Source organism: Nuphar pumila, chromosome 4 (genome assembly GCF_984573655.1).
Source record: "Nuphar pumila chromosome 4, dmNupPumi1.hap1.1, whole genome shotgun sequence".
Classification (NCBI taxonomy): Eukaryota; Viridiplantae; Streptophyta; class Magnoliopsida; order Nymphaeales; family Nymphaeaceae; genus Nuphar; species Nuphar pumila.
The window spans coordinates 133959997-133982951 of record NC_143252.1 but is presented as its reverse complement, the minus strand read 5'-3'; the positions used below and the strand labels follow the sequence as shown (position 1 = coordinate 133982951).

Genomic DNA, 22955 nt, shown 5'->3' with positions numbered 1-22955 from the left:
CGTTTTCTCCTTGTTACACAGGCGAAAAATATTTTGTCACCTTTATTAATGATTATTCTCGATATATGTATCTCTACTTGATCCTTGAAAAATCTGATGTTTTTCAGATGTTTAAAAAATTTAAGAAAGAAGTAGAGAAACAAACCGATAAGGTTATTAAGATAGTCAGGTCTGATAGAGGTGGCGAGTATTATGGTAGATTTACTAAGATGGGGTAAAGGAAAGGACCATTAGCGCGATTTCTCAAAGAGAAATGCATTGTGTTTCAATATACAATGTCTGATAGTGCCTATCAGAATGGTGTAGCTAAAAGAAGAAATCGTATGCTTAAAGAAATGGTCAGAGCTATGTTGAATTATTTAACACTTCTCATAAAGTTGTGGGGTGAAGCCTTGAGAACTGTTGTGCATATTTTGAATAAGGTTCCTACGAAATTTGTGCCTAAAACTCCTTATGAGTTGTGGACAGGTAGAAAACCATCATTGTCTTATATGCACATATGGGGATATCCTGCAGAGGCTAAACTGTATAACCCCCACATTAAAGCCTTTAATCCAAGAACAAACAGTGGATATTTCATTGATTATCCAGAAAGATCAAAAGGATACAGGTTTTATTGCTCATCTCACTCACTACAAATTGTTGAAACGGATAAGGCAAAATTCCTAGAAGATGGTTCAGTAGGATTGAGTGCACTTCAAAGCCTTGGTTTTTAGGAAGTACATGATCCAGTTTCATCACCTGTTAAGGAAAACATCGAAAGATACCACATTGTTATTCCTAATGATAGTGTGGTTGATCATTCGAATGTTAATGCACAAATTCAAAGTGAATCTATTGTGGACAATGCGGAAGAGCACAAACAGGATGATCAGGTTCAATCTGAGCCTGAAGAACGACATGTTTGGAAATCTACAAGGATTAAGAGATCTGCCATATATCATGATTATGTGGTGTACCTTCAGAAGCCTGATGATTTCATAGATATGGATGATGACCCGTTGACTTTTATGGAAGTTGTTGAAAGCAAACAATCTTTGCACTAGATAGAAGTCATGAAAGAAGAGTTAGACTCTATGGCTAAAAAACAAGTGTGGGATCTTGTCACGTTACCTAATAGAGTAAAGCCCGTGGGGGTATAAATGGGTCTTTAAGACCAAAAAATACTCCAAAGGTAACATAGAGAGACATAAAACAAGATTGGTTGCTAAAGGATTCACCTAGATGGAGGGCATTGACTATAATGAGACATTTTCTCATGTCTCAACTAAGGAGTCAATGAGGATAATTTTGACTTTGTAGCTCATTATGACTTAGAGCTACATCAGATGGATGTGAAAACAGCGTTCCTCAACGGGGATCTGAATGAAGAGGTATACATGGAACAACCTCTTGGTTTCTTTGAAAATGATCGTTTGGTTTGCAAGCTTAACAAATCAATATATGGACTTAAACAGGCCTCCCGACAGCAGTATATTAAATTTTCCCAAGTCATTGTGACTTTCGGGTTTACAGAAAACATTATTGATCAATGTATATACCTTAAGGAAAGTGAGAGTAAGTTCATTATATTGATGTTGTATGTGAATGACATCTTACTTGCAACCAACGATATAAAGTTGCTTTCAGAGACAAAACAATTTCTTGGATCACATTTTGATATGAAAGATATGGGTGAGGCTACTTATGTTCTTGGCATTGAGATCTGTCGAGACAGAGCAAAAGGTGTTCTAGGCTTCTTCCAGATATCTTATATAGATAAGGTGTTAAAGCGATATGAAATGGAGAATTGTTTTCCTAGTTCAACACCCATATCAAAAAGTGATAAGCTGAGCCTAAAGGATTGTCCACAGAACGATATTGACAAAGCACAGATGAGTGTTTATCTATATGCATCAGTTGTTGGCAGCTTGCAGTACGTACAGACATGTTCTCAACCAGATATTTCTTTTGCAGTAGGGGTATTTGGCAGATTTTAGTCTAACCCAGGTTTACCTCATTGGAAGGCTGCCAAGAAAGTCTTGCGGTACTTGCAAGGGACAAAAGACTATATGTTGACATATCATAAAGTTGATCACTGAAAGTCTACTGTCAGGTATATCTTCCTACTTGCTGGGAGCACGATCTCTTAAAGGAGTGGAAAGCAGACGACCACTGTTGCCCACACCATGGAGGTAGAATTCATAGCATTATACGAAACTACTTCGCAGGCTATATGGTTAAAGAACTTCATATCACAGTTAAAAGTGGTTGATTCCATTGGAAAGCCACTGAAGGTCTACTGTGATAATGAAGTTGTGGTGTCCTTTTCGAACAATAACAAAAGTATTACATCATATAAGCATATGGAATTAAAGTATTCTGTTGTTAAAGAAAGGACAGAGAATCATTTGGTGCATATTGTTAATATTGGTACCAAAGAGATGATCTATGATCCTCTTACAAAAGGGCTAGCATCAGGATTATATTCCGAACATGTAATGAGGATGGAATTGTTAAACTCGTTTTGACATATGCACATAAATAAAGCGATCACTTTTAGTCTTTTGATTCCCATTATGGTTGTTGTTAATCTCATAAGGATTAGAGATTCAACTAAGGACCTATAGAATAGAATAAAAAGGTCATTTTATTCATCAAGTTATTCCCATAAGGTTTTCTGGTTAAAGGGTTTATCTTCAGAACAAGTGGGAGAATGTTGGGATAAACCACCACGTTGGTGGTGGTTACCCACGATGTGGGTAACGCTCCTTCTCTGAAGATGCTCCTTCCGTTAAACCCATCACCGAATAAAAGGGGAATGGTTGCTTAATCGTTCTCATTCGGTGATTATAAAATAGGGTATCATGAGCAACCCTAAATAGTGTGGAAAAACAAATCTGTGTATACAGTGAAAAACACAATGAAAGAAGAAAAAGGGTCGATTCAGCGGTGGCATTCGGAGGCATGCGCTTGTGGTGGCTGCAAACCGGCTGAGTTGAAGGAAACCCCTCTCTGGCAACATCCTTCACCCTCCGGCAATGGCCGCCTCAGGTACGCATTCTGTGTGTTTGATTTTGCAGGGGCTCCGACTGGCTGGTGGCTGAGGCGCCGGCGACTCCGGACCGGCGGTGAAACACCCCCAACAAATCCAAGATCACTCGGTTAAGTTGTGCAGTTCCAGCCACTCCAGCTATTTTACTCAAACCAGTGAAGTTGCATTTATTTGTGAGAAAGCAATCATGGATTTTATCATTTTAGGCATGTCATATTAAAAGATTCTATCAAGAGGGATTATCAATGCATTAGATTGCACTCACTAATATCGACTTCAATCATTTTACTTCCAAATGACTGTCTTATTTCCATGTACATGTATTGTCTTCTCAAGAAAGGATGAGATGCAGCGTCTCTTTAAGGGAACAAAAAAAAAGAGGATCGATAATTGCATGTGATGTAATTGAAAAGGACAAAGGACACATGATTTTTATATATGTCCTTTTAAATCATAGAATGGTTTTCATTGTAGATTCACAAATCTTCTATCAGTCATTTCATTTTGCCAGATTGGGCTTATTTCTGCAAAAAAATCCTGAATATCGTAGGCATTACAAATGGATTGATGCCCAGATATTTGTGAATAAAGTACCAAAACATTATCTTCTTGATTAACCACGGCTTCTGACGTGCATTCCTTGGTAAGATGGTTTGTTGGTAAGTAAGTTTTAACTCTTGTATTAATTTCACAGTATGGTTGGATTAATGTGGTCCCATCTAAAATGTACATTGTTAACAGTATAGTAGAGTTTATGTTGGCCTTCGCAGGAATCTAAAGTATTTTTAGGTTACCATTTTATATGGGAGTCTGATTTTTTATCTGGTGTGAAGGGCAGACCCATATATATATATATGTTGGTTTTATTTTTTTAGATAGTTAGGAGTAATATTTAATCCCAATATATTGCTTATTTGCTTGTCACTCATAGACTTCATAGATGTGAAGGCTTTGTCTCATGTATGAGCCATAGATCATGGACCTCATGTATGAGAAAAAAAAATTTAATTTTTTCGACGGAGGTGGCAGCTACGGGCGGCACTAGTGTTGAGCTGCGGACCGATCACCGCCTATGCTTTACTAATCAGTGCACACAGGCAATAGTCTCTTAGAACACTCGCAGGTGCTCAATTAGTACTCAGCGCACGCAGGCGCAGCTTACGAAACGCACGCAGGTGTCGAGTGGTTCGGCGCTCACAGGCGCAGTGTAGATAGCACACGCAGGCATCACAGTGTATGCGGCGCACGCGCAGGTGTGCAAAGGATCTCAGGTGCGCACAGGCGCAGAAGACACTCCTACTGCGCTAGTGTACTAATTAAGATCATTTCCAGCCGAAGCGTTGAATCTTTGTAAATCACTCTTAAGGATAGAAACTATTCCAAAATATAAGGAATCGAGATGTCTATGCACTTAGCTGGATTAGTTTTAGCAGTGCAGTGAGCAAGAGAGCTCATATACACTGGAAGCTTGCACAGGTTCACTGTCCGTTTGCTCCAGCTGCCGCATTACTCGGTTAAGATCCTTCCAACAGTGATTGTAGATCAACTTGCTCCAGATCTGCAGAATTAGGATATGAACTGCAGAAGTAAAGAATTAAATCCTCAAATATGCTCGATTGATTGCACTTAGCTGAAATTGTTGTATCGACGATCAAGAACTTATTAAAGTTCTTAATAGCGTCGGAAGCTCTTTTCAATTGGCTGATTGCGGATTGAAGTTCTGATCTGGTCTTGATTCATCTACTTAGGGCTGTACGAATATAGAATTCCAAGAGTCAAAACCGGTGGGTGACGACCTTAAGAATCCTGATAAAACCACGCTGCCTAACCTGTCATTTGCTGTTCAAGCTGCCCCATATCCGAACCATCTTCAGCTGATTGCCTTGCTGTATTCAATTATGTCCCAGCCTTTGCTGTCCACTGTCCTGAACTAGCCATTCTGTCCAATTGTCCCTTGCTTAACTGTCTGCCCTGTTCGCTATGTCATGCGCTACCTGAATTTCCCTCTTGCCTTGGTGTGAGTTCAGTAGGGTCTGCAACACTAGAGCCGAACCCAAACTGAGCTGGGCTCGGTCAGGTAGAACCAAGCTGAGCTCGGTTGGGTTGGGTTGAGCTGAGCTGGGCTGGGCTCGCCTCTGCTTGGCTTGAGCCGATCTCTAAACTGAGCTGGCTCAGTTAGGAAATGAACCGTGTTGGCTCTATTAGGAAATGAACCTAGCTGGGCTCGGCTTGATTGAGATGAGCCGAGCTCGATTGGGTTTTGAACCGAGCTCGACTCTGAACTAAAAAAAATTGATTATACGCGGTCGCCAGTATCACATATTTTCATTGGTGTTATGCAAAATAATGCCAGTAAATGCATGTTTTCTTGTAGCTGTGAACAAGCATGTCATTCATCCGATCATGAGCCGAAAAGGAGATAGCTGAAGGTTTGTCGTAGGCTAGCTCTAGGCAAGCGAGATGATCGAGTTTACGATCCGAAGCAACACGGTTAATGGATACTCCAGACGGTAGGGTTTAAATCCTTTCATCTGTCGCTCAACTGCTTGGCTAACTCTGCTATTTACCAACTCGACAGCTTGGCTAGTTTGGTTGTTGCTTACTATGCTGCTAAATGAAGGGAATGTCATAGAGAGGGAAACATGTTTTCCCCTAAAAATGTGGCACTCCTGCAAACAGAAATACTACCGCCCCACGAGTGCCGGTGCAAGCTGAAGTGAGAGCAGTGGAGCTGAAGCGCAAAAAAAAAAATTTGAGTTCTAGAGGGAGGTTCATACTAGGGAAGCTCCTGAAAACAAGAAAAATACCCTTTTTAATTTTGATCCTTTGAAAAAGAACAAAAAATCCCCAAAAAATCTTCATGACAAAGTATGGAGCCATGTCGGTCGTGCTTCTCGATTCATAAAGCATAAGACACCGTGGGGACACCACCCCCCTAAAGGTTTAGTCTCATGGGAAGGTACTTCCCAAGGAGCTAGCCTCTCCTAGTTTCCAAATCACTGTAGTCTCGTTTTGTATAAGTGCCCATGGCCTCATAGCTACAGTCTTTCCTATAGGCACCCTCGTTCTCACGATGCTCCTTGTTCAAGAAAACGATTGGTAGGTTGGGTAGTTGTATAACATTGGCACTATCACTCAGCTTTGGCATAACATGCAGGTTTAGTGATTATCTAGGATAATTCAAATTGTAGAGAAAATGATCGCTTTGATATCATTTTGTTGTTGAGTTCTTTGTTTCCATAGTTTTTTTAGTTATATAATTGACTCGCCACAAAGGAGCAAAGCGATCGAGCAAGCAAAAGAGCGAGGGATTCAAGTTTTTTTATTATGTTATTTTCTGAACTAAAAAGAGGGAGCAAATCGACCAAAAAAGAAAGTTACAATTGAGGAAGTAAAGCTACCGATGGAGTGAGTGAGCAAAAGCGAGCAAGCTGTACTAATTAAACTCAATAGGAAGTAGGTGCCATTCAATTCTCGCACCAAAGTGAGATACTAAGAGACGTCACCCATACTATCTCACCAATACAATACCTTTTTAAAAAAGGTAAGCTCACAAATCCTTACCCTTTTAAAAAGCAGTAGCACACTATTCAATACCATTTGAAAAAGGGTAAGCACAAGTATAAAATATTCTTTGTTAACCTAAAGGATAAAGAAAAGATATATCTAAGAAGGTTGGTCTTTTCTTCCTTCCTACCCAAACAACTAGATATCTAAAGTCAGAGTCGACGTAGGGGACGAGGGCTTGTTGCTCTTTCTGTTCACCTCCTCTGTCTTGTACAGGAGTTATGGAGTTTTTTTCTTGTTCAAAGGAGGTGAATAGGCATGTCGTTCACCTGATCGTGAGCCTGAAAGGAGATAGCCTAAGGCTTGTCAAGGCTAACTCTAGGCCAATGAGAGGATCGTGTTTACGATCCGAATCAACAGTCATGCCCTTCAAGCTTTCTTTGACTTCCAATTCAACCATGATCGTGGTTTTTCTTTTGGATACTTGATTTTGATTTGTAAACTAGCGATCAAACTCTTCATGCTTTTAACCATTCACTTGATCATATTCAAAAAGAGAGCGGTCAATCATTTGAATGTCTTGCATGTCACGTATATCTCCCTTTAAATCATTATAATGTTTTTATTTACACGACAGTCATGCTCTTCTATGGATCCTCCTTCGAACTTTGTGACAGTGTGATGATCTAGAAGAAAATCAACCTATGCTCTAGTACCAAATCTGATGTAGTGGTCAAGAAATTCACTTTTAAACTCCTTAACAATTGATACCAAAACATAGATATACTACCAAGAACTATGAATTATGTAACTGAAAAATGAAAATTCAATTAACAAGCAAAGGAACAAAAACCACAGTTTCTCGAATTCCAATGAACTAAACACCTACACTGCCTCCTCTTTAAGGTACTTCTAGCCAAAACTAGATAATGTGTCTGAAATAGTTGTATAAATCTCATGAACATAACCCAATTAGATCTACACTATGGCGGTGGACTATACGTCTACTTCATCATTCCTTTCACTGACCTATTAACTACTTGCACGCAGTAGCACCCTCTCAATAGGCTTTAAGTCCACAATGAATTTTAATTCGTAACCTGAATCATCCTGGCAATTTAGATCTGCATTCGGACTTTGGACCACCTCCTCTAGATTCATGGTGTTATGGATCCATCTTGCATCATTTTTAGAAGCTAGCTTTTTTTTTTGTTTAGCATTTTTTAGAAGAAAATTACTTAATTTTAGATATTTTTAAGATCACTAGTATGCTCAACTGAAGATGTCTTGTTAACGATGTCTATGGCAAGTTGGGCTGCATTTTTTTCATGGAGAATAGGGAAACTGTTGGGGTGATGTGGCTTTGTCTTGCCACATAAGACATGAGATCACTTAGAGTCTCTCTCTTATATTATTAAGAAAACCCCAAATAGTGTCCTATATTAGGAAGGAAACCTCATTGAGAGTTTCCTTTTTTGTTTTGAAAACTTAGTGTGAGACCTCTATAAAAATAGGTATTGAAGGTGGTTTCAAAGTGAATTTCAATAGAGGTTCTTTGAGGATTCTTGTTCACAATGGTGAAGGGTTGTTTGTCCAGATAGCAACAAGGGAAGAGAAAAAGGTGTTGCATATTTCGGTTTCAACTTGTAGGGTTAAGGTAATATATATTGGTTGCATATTAGTGTATTTCTTCTTGTTCTTGAAAGTCATATAACATCGCATATGTACCGGTTTCAATAAAGAATTCTCTTGTACTTTTCCTATGGATGTAGGCAATTTTGTCGAACCACGTAAATTCAGTGTCTTGTGTGCTTAATTATTTTCTTGTTCTTTCATTGTATCATGTGTGCACACTTCTCACGCCCTCAAACTAGAATCAGAGCAAAGCACTCACAAGCTCAAGCACTCTTGCCCTGTGCCCCCTGCCATTGTCCTTGCCCGCCGCCCTAGGTACACCTCTGCCTCTTCTTCTCTCCCCCTTCCTCTACCTCTTCTTGGTCTTCTTCTTCTCACCCCCTTCCTCCTTCTCTTCTTCTTTTTCTCTCCCCCTTCCTCTGCCTCTTCTTCTTCTCTTCTCTTCCCTTCCCTTCATCCACCTCTTCTTATTTTCTCTTTGTCTATGTCTCTCTTTCTCTCTCCCTTTCCTCTACCTCTTCTTATTCTTTTCTCCCCCTTCCTCCGCCTCTTCTTCTCTTTGTCTCTCTCCCTTCCCCAACTCTTCTTATTTTTCTTGTTAAAATGTATATACATATAATATGTATATATACAATATACATATACATGTATTTATTTTTATGTTTATTATTTTTTTATTTATCAATCAAAGGACTATTGGGGCAGTCCAACAACTAAGTGGACTGCCTCCCATATCCTCTCTTTTGTGCTTATAAATAGGAGAATTCCTCTTTGTAATTGTAATATTCTTTTAAAGCATTCTAACCCATTTTGTGAGTATCTTATGAATAAAATGTATTTATTTTTAATCTTGCTTTTGTGAGCCTTTTGAGACTCTTGTTTTGTTTTTTTATATATTTCATGACATGCATCAGAGTGAGGGATTCTTGATCTTGGTGTCTTGTTCGAGTTCGAGTTTCGAAAGAAATTTTTGAATTGATATATGACTTAGACTCAAGGCTCTCGTATTTTGGTATGTATCTCTTATTTAATCTTTAAAAGATATTTAATATATATTTCTCAAAATTTGTTCAAAATATTATAGTTATTTCTTGGGTATGTAAAATATGTGTTTTAAATCAATTAGAATTAGAGTTTTGTGAAATATCTTTTAGTGAAATATTATTTTAATGACTCTTTAACTCATAAATAGTGTCTATTCTTGAGCTCTTTATGGTAAGTTCTCCATGTTATTATTATTTTTAATACAAAAATATATAATTTTATGCTCTTGGGTATTTGTTTATTCAAAGTATATGCAATTATTTTGGGTTTCCTAGCACCATTATGATTATTTGTGACTTTATGCACATGTCAAAGCATGTTCTTTGAATTCCATGTGGTGTGCCGTAAGAATTTCTAAATTCGTGTATGTTTTAATATCTTGAGTCATCATGATTTTAAGTTTAGTCATGCCATGGATGTTTTGTATGCTCTCATAAGATTGCTCTATCGGCATATTATCCTCATATTTATGAGTCGGAGACATGTCTTCATGATTATGTGTTATTTTAAAATTATTTTTTATATTTTGGGTTAAATAATTAGACATATTCTTAAATTGAATTAAAATTAAAACTTTTTCTTAATATCTCTTCTTAAGTAAGCTATTGCTCTATCGGCATGATAATTCAAAGTATATTATGGGTATGTTAGTATCTTATGTGAAATCATGGTGTTCCTATTGATATCTTTTGTGATCCTTCATAGCTTATGTATAAGATATGTGTCTTTCAAGTTATTAGATTATTGCATATACATGAATTTTAATTTCTTTGTGAGTATCCATGATTAGTTGTACTTGGGTATACCCTTAGTTTTTCATATGGTTCCTTGAGAATATCTATATATGTTTTGACCCCTTTTAATGTTATTGTTGTCTCATAATGGCTCTTGGTTTTTAATATAGATTGAGATATTTCTCTATGTAGCTTGCTTATATTGGTCATGCTCATTGTTATTAAAGTGATCTTGATTGTTACTTACACAAGGTTTATGAATAATTATCAATTGACATCTTGTTTGCATATGATTATATTATATTCCATCTTTGGTTTTGATTTGAAACTTTATTTTTCAAATCAATTTTTTTTATGAATTCACTTATTTGGAAATTGATTTTCATGTACTTGTATCGTCTTTATGGTATTTGATTTGTCCATCATAGAATTTTATATGATGCATCGTCCCTTTTTTGGTTTTGTTGTTATTGGATCGAGCTTAGCCATTGAGGTGAGTTATATGTGTACATCATATCATCTTATCAGTCTAGATTTTCAAGGGTTATGAGTGATGTGTTGTCACTTGCCTTAGATCTGATTGATAGTTGATTGGCCTTTGGATCCATGCATATTGTTTTTGTTAAATCTAAGATGTTTGTTGAGGTGAATTATCTGCACCTCAATTTGTTTGGTGAGATTAGATTGTCAGCATATAGTTTGGCTCTAACTAATGGTTGTATGATCTCTGATTTTGTGAGTGTATTGTATCACTCATTTGTATATTTGGCCAGTGTTATTATTATAAATGCTTATAATTATATTTATCTGTGATGGCTATCTATTTTTTAAACCATGGTGTTTCAAAATATTGTTAAAATCGATATCATTATTCTTCTTGCTAACATTAGTTTGTTTTTCATTGCAAGCTCTTCAGATGGTATAAGACTCAAATTTGCAGGATCACTTGAATATCTTTAATAGGATCTTGACTCAGTTGTTGAGTCTTGAAGTAAAAATTAAAGAAGAAGACCGAGTTTTGTTACTTTTGGCCTCTTTTCCTCTTTCTTAAGATCACCTGGTAACCACTCTCTTATTCGGGAAGGCGACTCTTAAGTTGGATAAGGTTATTGTGACTCTTTTATCGAATGAGATACACCAATCAACAATAAGGAGAAAGGCTTCTGACAAGAAGTGATTTGGGTTCAAAAAGAGGTAGATTAAAGTTACAGGGTCCTGAAAATAAGAATTGTTCAAAGTCGAGAGCAAAGAGCACTCTTAATTGCTATTACTACAAGAAAGAATGACACTTTAAGACGGACTGTAGGAAGTGCAAAGAGGACATCAAGACGAAAGAGAAAAGGGGCAAGAGCTCAGAACATGCAAGTTTGGCAGCTGACATAAAAAAGATGATGGTGCATATCTTCTTTCAATTTTTGCAATGGATTTTGGATTCTAAACACTCATACTATATGTGCCTGCATAGATTGGTTTGATAGCTATCCAGATTATGATGGCGATTTTGTTCTTATGTCTAAAGATGTTATGTGTAAGAATACATAAATAAGAAGAGTAAAAATCAAGATGTTTAATAGGGTGATAAGAACCTTGACTAATGAAATATATGTATTTGAACGTAAGAAAAGTTTAATCTCTTTGGGTGCTTTAAATGTAAGTGGTTGCATATTTGTAGCAATAGATGAAATTCTTAAGGTAACTAAAAGAGTTTTGGCAGTCATAAAAAGCCAGTTGAGAAGAAACTTATAGAGGTTGAGTAGTTATGACCATCAATGAAGAGGTTATTGCAGATCAGACCACTCTTTGGCATATGTGGCTAAGGCATATGAGTGAAAGAAGTATAATGGAACTTCATAAAAAAAAATTTGTTGAATGGTGTTAAGTCATGCAAACTAGATTTTTGCAAAATATTGTGTATTGAAAAAGTATTGCATGATGGCTTTCAAAACTGTAAATTGTACCTGTAGCATCTTAGACTATGTGCATACATATGTATAGGGGCCTGCACCGATTAAATCTAATGGTGGGTTTGCATATTTCATTACCTTTATAGATTACTGCTCAAAGAAAGTTTGGGTATACTTTATGAAAAATAAAGCATAGACATTCTTAAAATTCAAGTAGTGAAAGGCAGGGTTAGAGACACAGACAAGAAAAAGGATAAAATACTTGAGGTCAAATAATAGAAGAAAGTAAAAGTCTAATGAAATAGTGGAGTTTTGTAGAAACGAGAGAATCACTCACCACTTTACCACACCAAGTGCATGATTGAAGAAAAGATTTTGGGCAAAGGTTAACATGGCTTGCTTTATTATCAATAGATCAACATCTAAAGGAATTAATTGCAATACTCTAGAGATTATTCTATTTTGAAAGTTTTTGGATGTCTGACTTATGTTCATGTATATAGTGGACAATATTTAAAGTTAGATACTAAGTCTAAACCATGCATCTTTCTCGAATATGAGAAAGGGGTAAATTTGTATAATTTATGGGATTCTAATTCTCATAAGGTCATCATAAGTAAGGATGTTGTGTTTGATGAAGAGCATATGGTGAAAGTAAATAAGAAGGATTACATGTAACAGAAAAATGGTGAAAAAAAATTGACAGTTGAGGTAGAGGTGGATGAGACTCATCCACTAACAAGAAAGATGTGATTTCTTCTAACACCTAGTACGGTTCAAGGACAACCCTATAGCTTGGCAAGAAATAGAGAAAGAATGACCCACAAAGCTCTATTAAGATATGATTTTTTTTGTTTTAATTGTTGGTGTAGGTGATCCATCATGATATCAACCCAAATAATAGCAACAAGTAGATGATGGCTATAACAAAAGAGATGAAGTCACTCTATAAAATTAAAACTTGAGACTTGGTAGAGTTATTTAAGGGCAAGAAAGCTATAGGGTGCAAGTGTGTATTCAGGAAGGAAAAAGTTGCATTAGAAAAAGATGGTAATAAGTAAGCATTACTTGAACTTGGTTAATATTTCAGGTTCGAGGAGCCTCAAGGAGAGAAAGCTTTGAAGGTGAGAGAATTTTTTTGGCAGAGATTATTGGGGTGATGTGACTTTTTCTTGCCATATAAGACATAAGACCAGTTAGAGTTCTTCTCGTATATTGCTAAGGAAACCCCAAATAGAGTCATTCCCTTATGTTACCAATGAAACTTCTTTGAGAGTTTCCCTCTTTGTTTTGAAAGCTTAATTTGATACCGCTATATAAAAAGGTATAGAGGATGGTTTTGTATGGGTTTAAAGTGAATTTCAAGAGAGGTTCTTGTTCACAAGGGTGAAGGGTTGCTTATTCAGATTGCAACAAAGAGGATAAAGAAGGTGGTGCAAATTTTGGTTTAAACTTTGTATGTCAAGGTAATCCATATTTGCTTCATATTAGTGTATTTTTTTTTTGTTCTTGAGAGCCCTATAACATCGCATATTTTTTGGTTTCAATAAAGATTTCTCTCATACTCACCCCATGGACGTAGGCAGTTTTATCAAACCACGTAAATTATGTGTCTTGTGTGCTTGATTGCTTTCTACACCCTCAAAAGCCATCCTCAAAATTAGAGACTGATTCGCATTGACTATGTCTGCCATACTTGCGGTCACTTTCGTTATATTGTATTCCCGTAGTGCACCCCTTCCCAGGGAATCACCTTGCTTCTGCAGGAGTAAGGAACATAATGCCCTTGCTCCTTATCCCTATGAGAATCAAACTCTAACCACCCGTCAGCAGCCAAGGCCCCCCTCCCACTCCGGCAGACCCCTTGGGGCTATGTGGGGGTGCATTTGACGCCAAGGGAATATGTCGCATGTTGGGATTCCGGCTTACTAGGTACTCAGTCTGATCATTAGGAGCAGTTATAGCATATTGTATATAAGCACTCACCGGTTATATTTAATCTCTCCCCCGCCCCCCTTCCTACATTTCACTTGAGAACCATGAGATATGTGAGAGTGGGACCCATGAAAACCTCCATCAAGTGAGATGTACGGTGGCAATGGAGTATATTCTGATATACAATATGACAATCACTAGATCGTGCCTAGAAATAGATTGGAAGCAAATAACGTGTAGAAGTAATTTAAATATTATCAATTTCTTAGAGCGCGAGTTGATGGCGCCACAAAATTCCCCATGGGCAAACTTTTGGTTTTTGGTTGGGCTCCAGGTGCGCCATCAAACACCTGTTTTTTTTTCAGTTTCTATCTTTTCATATCGGTTGGTTGACAATAAACCAGGAAACCTAGGAAACCTCTTCTTAATCTCTTAGCCAAAATCTTAAAATTTTGGATAATATGAACAAAAGTGAACAGGGCATGAATGTTTTTCTTTTCAGTTTCTATCTTTTCATTTCAGTTAGTTGGCATTAAACCAGGAAACCTCTTCTTAATCTCTTAGCCAAAATCTTAAAATTTTGGATAATATGAACAAAAGTGAGCAGGGCATGAATGTTTTTCTCACCTGATCCGCTCCCGCAAGCTATTGATTCCATCTCCCATTGTACTTCTTGGCACTGCGGATCATCAAGCATGCAGCCTTGTCCGTCTGGTGACAGATGAAGCAACCATTTTTGAAGATCAATTGAAGCTACTGCAATTCTAAAGTGCCCCATCTCCCGCATCGTGGCCTCCATTCCTGAGTTTCCCGAATCTGCTTTTGGTGCACCAACTCAAACCAGAATCCCGTGATCTCTAAATACATCTCATGTGGTCGCAACAAATCATGTTGCCACAAGAAATGGGTTCCACAACAACAAAATGCCACCATGTGATTTTGGCTGTGAGCAACAAACAGATGAGTTAAAGATCTTCCGATTCCCTAATCGTGCTCCTCTCATCACCATATCACCCACTGCTTATATGCAATTACCTTATGTCAACCTCAGTCATCCAGCTCAAACTTGATACAAGTTGAACTCACTACCTCCACGACTTCATGCCTGTCCCTGCAACTGGGCCAACCAGCCTTGGCAAGTCCGAACCCCATGTCCCTTGTGCTCACCAGAGATTCCGCCTGACTCAAAAGCCTTTTTTGATTGAAATCGCATCCACCCTGTTGTCATCAAGCCAGCACGGTCTCCTCGGATCAACTCCTAAAGGAAACCAATTTAGGCCCCTTACCTTGCTCTCATGAGAAGAGTCCTTCCCCCTTCGTGCAATCAGGTGAGGGTTATTGTTCAGAACCTGGAATCCACACCTGAGATATGCCTATCTCCAAAAGTTTAGTGATAGGCACATCTAAGTTGCCACTGCAAGCACCCCCAACCTCTGGATGTTCTGAACGTTCAGAAGCTGATGGTTCATTACTGATTCGAAAGTGCTTATTAACCATCCAGCACCATTCTCATTGCCCTCTGAAACACCTTGCTACTGGCAGTACGTCCTTCATGAGAAGAGAGCCCTTCTCCGAGACCCTCTTCAAGGTGGGGATTGCACGTTAACAGTCAAGAATGCCGGATGCATCAACCTTAACAATACCTCATCCTATGTCAGACAAAAAAGCCCCATGAAACTCCTTAGAGACTTCAAATTATTCCCTGCCTCTCATTTCTCTTGATAGATCCGTCTTCATATATAACACAGTTGCAAAGACCCCTTGACGTGTTATATATTAATTGCTGTCATCATGCATGTTGAGGTAATTTCACATAAAAATAAAAGTAGCATCTACTCACAATTATTAAGTATAAAGCTTGTCCTCAATTAACATATGTGAATAGTAGCCATGGTATTCCAAAGATTGTTAAAGCCAAGAACACAAAGTTACCTAACATCCATTAAAGCACATAATGATCTCTCTCTCTCTCTCTCTCTCTCTCTCTCTCTCTCTCTCTCTCTCTCTCTCAATGCATCGCACAAGCCACATTCAGGTATTCCTAAAACTACAGCTTTATTCTCAAAATAGCTAACATGGAACCCAAATAACATACAAATGATAAACAAAATATATGATATGGTCAACCTTATATGTCAAACTCCAAACCCCATCTAGAAGAAAGGGTGAGAAGAAAAAGGAAAAGGGGTACCGTGGAACTATGATATTTACAAGAGGACATTTGAAAATTACTTCGCATGAAATACACCTTCACTCAGTCGAGAGGTGATGCACTAGAAAGGATAGATCTTTGAATAACACCTTGTTATCAGTAGAAAAATAGCAGGGTCATGCCCACAAGCTGCTGAAAAGGCGCTTCAGACTAGGACAAACTGTTCGAAGATTTCCTACTCCAGTTATCTGCAAGAAAATAGGAAATGGAAAAATGAGAAATAATTTCCTAAGAAAAAATCTCACAAAAAGGTAAAGACAGGAAAAAAAAAACCTTTTGATCTCATTATTTCAAGACAAGCAGTTAAGGACAGTAATGATGCAATGATGCTAAAAGTACAATAACACAACATTGTAATGTATGAATGCATAATCCATAATGAATTCTAACCATGGTTGCCAGTCGAAGAAGTGGGAGCGGGAAGCGATACGGGAAGTGGAAACGGGAAACGAGGCACTTTCAAAATTTTAGGAAGTGGGAAGCGTGGAACGACTTAAAAGCGAATCAAGAATCGTCTCGAAAGCGACCTAGGAAGCGAACCGGAAGTGAGGGGAAGCGAAAAAAGAGAGAAAAAAATTAAAATTAAAATTAAAAAAAAGGGAAAAAAAGGGAAAGTACGGGGGGAGTGCATTTCCTATAAATGGGAAGCACGCTTCCAAAAAAATTTGGCACTTCCCAGCGCATTTCAGAAACACGACGTTTTGCGCTTCCGAAACGCGCTTCCCCACTAGGCTAGGCGCTTCCGATAACTCTGATTCTAACTACACCAACGAAAGTAAAGAGAGTTGAGTTCCAGTAGAAGATGCACCAAGATCTTTTTGAAAAGATTATCATGACTGGACCCAATCTGTTTTAGTTGTATTTAAACACATGCTCATTAATGGCATGTTGTAAATTTCATACTTTGTGTAAAGGGTGTTTTTGTAGCCTAATAAAGTGTACGTGTGTATATCTAATAGAGAATACAGCAAACCCAAATTGAGTGGGTTTTCTGCAGCCATCGATATTTCTCTCCCTCTGTGCTTCTCTTTCTCTTGTGTTGAAGGTGGGATACCATTTCTAACATGGTATCAGAGCAACAGATCCCTTGAAGATTGTGTCCAGCCTCCTTGCTATTCTCTAAAGGTATTTTTCTCTTGATTCTCATTGTCTCTTCCTTTCTTCCCAATCCAACGATTTCTTCTTATCATGTTTGTTTCCTCTTTCTCTATTCCTTTCTTCATACAGCATATTTTTTTCTGATTTCACCCATAAAATATTCTTTTCTTTTCTAACCCCACAAATCTGAATTCATGTTTGCGTGATTTCAAAGTTTGAAATCACGTCAAACCCGTCCCTTATCTTTCCTCATAATTAACGTCAGAATTGAATCTGACTTGTCTACTTCTGTACATTTGTTGTACTTCCTTGATTGATTAATATCATTATGTCTACCTCTCAACTTTGGAATTTTCCCTTTTAGAAAGAAAATACGATTAGATAAAACACGTTATTTTCATATTAACGTGCCTTCTTACTGATTGATCCATATTTCCTTTAGTGCAGTTTCTTTTCTTTCTCACTGCATATTCTGTTTTCTGTCTCGGGTCTGCAGGTAAAAAAAACAGTCCAGTTCTGAGTTTACTTTGTTTGCTCTAAAAGTGATTTCTCTTTCCGGTCTCTTAATCCTTCTTGTTTTTCACCCATTGACTATGGACTCATTCTCTTCTTCTCACTCTAGTCTATCTTTCAACTTTCTCAGTCCACTTGTGTCTGAGAAACTGAACAATTCCAACTTTTTAACCTGGAAGAGACAAATCATCACATTCATAAGGAGTCAAGATCTTTCAGGACATTTGGATGGCTCTGTTCCTCTCCCTCCAGAGTTCTTATCACAAGAAGGCAAGAATGGAGAGGGTGAAACTTCAATTACATTTGTTAGAAATCCAGAGTATGTATCCTGGATGAAGTGAGATCATGATTTGGTTGCCTACATCACTTCCACTCTTTCACAGGAGGTGCTTGTGGCAATCCCAAATGACTACTCAGCTATGGAGTTATGGCATCATCTTGTTCAGACATATTCTCAAGTTTCTCAGGCTAGAATTTTATTTTAAAATAAAGTTTCAAATGTTGAGGAAGGACTCCATGATGGTCATGGAGTACTTAAACAAAATAAAGACTATCACAGATCAGTTGGCCATCGTGGGTTGTGCGGTCAATGACCAAGATATAGTGCAACAGACTTTGAGCGGGCTGAGACTCGATTATCACATGATGGTTACTTCTTTGTTGTATTTTTCAGACTTACCTACTTTTGAAGACCTTCGTGCTAAGCTCTTACAATATGAGATGACCTTAAAGGGATTCTCCGAAGGTATTCACAATCCCATTGGAACACATGAGGTCCTTGTCACGGGTGTTACTTATGGTCGAAGACGTGGCAGGTGTGAATATCGAGAAAGGGGAGGCCAAGAGAAGAATGGACAAGGAGGCCGTGGAGTTTTACCTACTCCCAGTATGTCTCCTAACCTGCAAAGGCAAAGGACGATACCTACCTGCTTTCTCTGCAACAAAAGGGGGCACATCAAAGCAAATAGCTGGTATAACCCACAAAATCGAGGAAAACAATTGGAGACAAGAAAGGGACCAGATACATTGAAGAATACTGGGGAAGTCAAGGAGTTGTTGATATCTGCCTTGGCTGAATTGAACATCAAACAGAATGATCACGATACTTGGTATGTTGATTCTGGTGCAGTCACCCATGTTACTGATGATGTTGGTAAGCTCCTAAATATTGCTCCTTATGTTGGTAGAAATAGTATTGTCATTGAAGAAGGGTCTCATCACCATATTTCGCACATTGGAAATTCTGTAATTCTTATGTCCAACTCTTCTCTTGCTCTTTCAAATGTCATTCATGCTCCTAATATCAAGAAAAATATTGTTTCAGTCTCTAAACTTGTCGATAACATTAATGCTTCAGTCGAGTTTACCCCTTTTTTTGTTCATGTTAAGGACCTTCACACGAGGAAAACGTTCGCTGAAGGAAAACGGCAAGGGAATGTGTACGTGTTTCAAGAGAATCCTTTCTCTCGTGTTCAACCTGTTGATTCCATCTTGAAGCTCACATCATCATCTTCAGCTTCTCCTGAGAGTGTTTTAATCTTTCTGAATATATTGAGCCGAATCTTTGGCATAATCGTCTGGGTCATTATAGTAGTTGTTTTATTGATAAGTTTGTTTCAAACAGTCTTATTCCCAAGTCAAGTTTGAATTTAAGTGTCGATAATAAAAAATGTTTCAGTTGTCTTCAGTGTAAGAGTCATGTTCTCCCATTTCATTCCATTAATAAAAGAGCTTCAAGACCATTTGAAATTATATGTTCTAATGTTTGGGGCCCCGCTCCAGTTCCTTCTATGCCTGACACTAGATATTATCTCAGTTTTGTTGATCTATTCTCGATATACATGGATCTTCTTTATGAAAAGTAAATCTGAAACCTTCAAATTTTTTCAGAATTTTCATACCTTTGTTCAAAATAAATTCTTTGAGAATATTACGTGTTTCCAATGTGATGGAGGGGGTGAGTTCTCTTCAAATGACTTAATTTCCTCCAGACAAATGGAATAAGTAGGCAGGTGTCTTGCCCTCATACACCTCAAAAAGAATGGGATTGCTGAACGGAAGCATCGCCATATTGTTGAAAGTGCAATGAGCATGATGCATGATAGTAATCTTCTTGTTATCTTGTGGGCAGAGGCCTTTCATACAACAGTCTATGTAATAAATCGATTCCCATGAATATCTTGGAAAACAAATCACCTCATTTTTCTTTGCATGGTGTGCATCCAAATTATCACAATTCGCGTGTATTTGGGTGTGTATGTTATGCTCATGTTAACAGTTCAATGCGACACAAGTTTCAGGATAAAGCCTTACAGTGCAGATTTGTGGGATATGCTGATGATTACAAAGGATATAGATGCTATGATCCCGTGAGCAAACGCATCAAGATATCCAGAAATGTTGTGTTTGATGAATCCAATTTTAGTCATAATGTATACACTCCTGAAATTGAAACTTACCACCCTTGGCTGAACTCAGATCTCTTTTCTAGTATTGACGGTGTTTGCTCTACAGACTGTAATCAAAGAGATGAGGCAAACGTGTCTACAGTTGTGCAAAGAACTCAGGAAAGTGTGATCTCTGAATCATCATTGGCTCCCGAAAGGTATAAAGGCATCGTTTACTCTCGACGTGAGAAGGAGATCTTCCCCAACCCTAATCAGGAGTTGAATTCTCCTTCTGCTTCTATTCAATCACCTGTACACAGAAGGTCCAGACTCGGCATCCTATTGATAGGTGGGTTAGTTATGAGAACTTCATAATGGATTTTCAACTTTTCTTAACCGCCTTGGGCAAAGAAGATCAACCCACCACGTTTTATCAAGTAGTAAATTCTAAAAGATGGATTGAAGTTATAAACGAAGAAATGGAGGCTCTTCATGAATGTGACACTTGGGATATAGTTCCCAGACCACACAATCGAAATGTGATTGGTTTAAAGTGGATGTATAAGATAAAGTGTAAGCCGGATGGTACTATCGAGCGATACAAGGCTCGACTGGTTGCCAAAGGCTTCACACAAAAGCCAGGACAAGACTATGATGAGACCTTCAGTCCAATCGTGAAAATGGGTATTATCCGCATTATATTGTCATTGGCTATTGAGCACCAATGGACTCTTACTCAACTGGATGTAAAAAATGCTTTTCTCCATGGAACTTTGAAGGAGAAAGTATATATGGAGCAACCCACTGGGTATGCTGAAGGGAACTCCAAAGAATATGTGTGCAAATTAAAGAGAGCTATATATGGTCTGAAACAGGCATCTCGATCTTGGTTTGATAGTTTCTCTCTTCAAGCAGAAAAATACGGTTTTAGTCGGTCACTTCTTGACCATTCCCTTTTCATATCCAAATGCAAAGATATAGTTACCATGTTATTGATATATTTTGATGACATTATCATTACCGGTAACTCTAATGAACATATTGAACAGGTCAAAGAACTTCTGAACCATAGATTTAAGATGAAAGATCTTGGTAAACTACGATTACTCAACATAAGTATACTGTTGATGTTCTTAGCAAGGCAGGGATGACAGATTGCAAGCCTCTAAGCACACCCAGCGTACTTCATCAGAAACTAAGTTCCCAAGATGGAGATTTGTATGAGGACCCTACAGGATATCGTAGGGTAGTCGGAATGCTTCAGTATCTTACCTTCACTCGACCTGACATTGTCTATTTGGTCAATCAGGTATCTCAGTTCATGCATGAACCACATATTGGACATATGGAAGTTGTTAAACGCATTCTTCGATATTTGAAGGGAACTATTGTTGATGGTCTTCTGTACAGAAAAAGTATGCATGACCATCACATGCATGAACTTCTTACTTACACAGATGCAGATTGGGCTGGAGATCCAGATGAGCATAGATCAGTCTCAAGATATTGTGTTTTCATTGGCCTAAATCTTGTCTCCTAGAGCAATAGAAAACAAAAGGCCATTGTCAGGTCGAGCATAGAAGTTGAATACAGATCAATGGTCGCAGCTTCAACCGAAGTGACATGTATCAGACACCTATTAGCAGAAGTAGGAGAATCGATTTGTAAAAACATTCTCTTGTATGACAATCAAAGTGCTATCAACATGTCATTCAATCCCATCTACCACAGTCGTGCCAAGCATATTGAAATTTATTAGCATTTTATAAGACAGAAGGTCGAAGAGAAGGAAATTGAACCAGAATACGTTCAGACTGTTGATCAAGTTGTTGCCTTGTTTACAAAAGGACTTATCAAGGACAGATTTGGATGTTAAAAGGCAAGTTGTTCATGGTTCAAAACCATGTACAACTTGAGGGAGGGTGAAAAGATTATCACTACTGGACCCAATATGTTTTAGTTGTATTTAAACCAGAGTTACCGGAAGCGCCTAGGCGTATGGAGAAGCATGCTTCCCCGATACGCGCTTTGAAAGCACGAAACGTCACGCTTCCAAAACGCGTGGGGAAGCATCCCCTTTTTTGGGAAGTGTGCTTCCCTTTTATGGGAAGTGTGTTTTCCTTTTATGGGAATCGCACTTCCCCCACGCTTCCCCCATTTTTTCACTTTTTTCGCTTCCCCCTCGCTTCCGGTTCGCTTCCTAGGTCACTTCTGAGACGGTTCATAATTCTCTTCTAAGTGGTCCCACGCTTCCCCGCTTCCTAAATTTTTTAAAGTGCCCCTCTTCCCGCTCCTGCTTCCCATATTGCTTCCCGCTCCCGCTTCCTTGACTGGTAACTCTGATTTAAACACATGCTCATTAATGGCAGGTTGTAAATTCCACACTTTGTGTAAAGGGTGTTTTTTTAACCTAATAAAAGTGTACGTGTGTATATCTAGTAGAAAATACATCAAACCCAAATTGAGTGGGTTTTCTGCAGCCATCGATATATCTCTCCCTCTGTGCCGAACTCGAAGACGGTAACGGCGTCGGGCCTCGGCACCTCCATGGCGCCATTCATCCCCGAGACCTCCTGCTCTCCGGCCAAAATCCTTACCGAAAAAGCCTAGAAACCCTCAAAATTTCCTTCATACAAAAGAGTACAGAACCAATAACCCACCCTGAAGCGACACCGACCGTTCAGAAGACCACCCGAAACTGCAGAGCGTTCAACCCCGCAGAGACAGGATCTCCCACTGTCACGCCTCAAGCTCGTCGGAGACGGGGCAGTAGCCGGCGAGCGTGATCCTGTTGTCGGAGGCGGCGACGGAGCTGAACTCGAAGACGGTAACGATGTCGGGCCTCGACACCTCCATGGCGCCATTCATCCCCGGGACCTCCTGCTCTCCAGCCGCCACATCCGTCGTTGGCTTCTCCGTTTTCCGCCCTTCATTCCCATTGCCATCCTTGGA

At 38.5% G+C, this 22955-nt stretch overlaps 1 protein-coding gene and 1 long non-coding RNA gene across 2 annotated transcripts in view; both read right to left on the bottom strand.

Moving 5' to 3' along the window:
• Positions 1 to 14177: 14177 nt before the first annotated feature.
• Positions 14178 to 15531, bottom strand: LOC149841138 (uncharacterized). Its single transcript, XR_016431633.1, has 2 exons — positions 14829 to 15531; positions 14178 to 14736 (listed from the first exon to the last, which is right to left on the bottom strand). It is a non-coding gene; the product is annotated as an uncharacterized LOC149841138 (long non-coding RNA).
• Positions 15532 to 15831: 300 nt separating this feature from the next.
• The window catches only part of LOC149841137 (F-box/LRR-repeat protein 15-like), a 71740-nt gene continuing 64616 nt past the window's right edge, over positions 15832 to 22955 (bottom strand). The window contains exon 17 of the mRNA XM_090003618.1: positions 15832 to 16193. Coding sequence (XP_089859744.1) covers positions 16122 to 16193 — 72 coding nt within the window. The 3' untranslated portion in view covers positions 15832 to 16121. The remainder of the gene's footprint in view (positions 16194 to 22955) is intronic.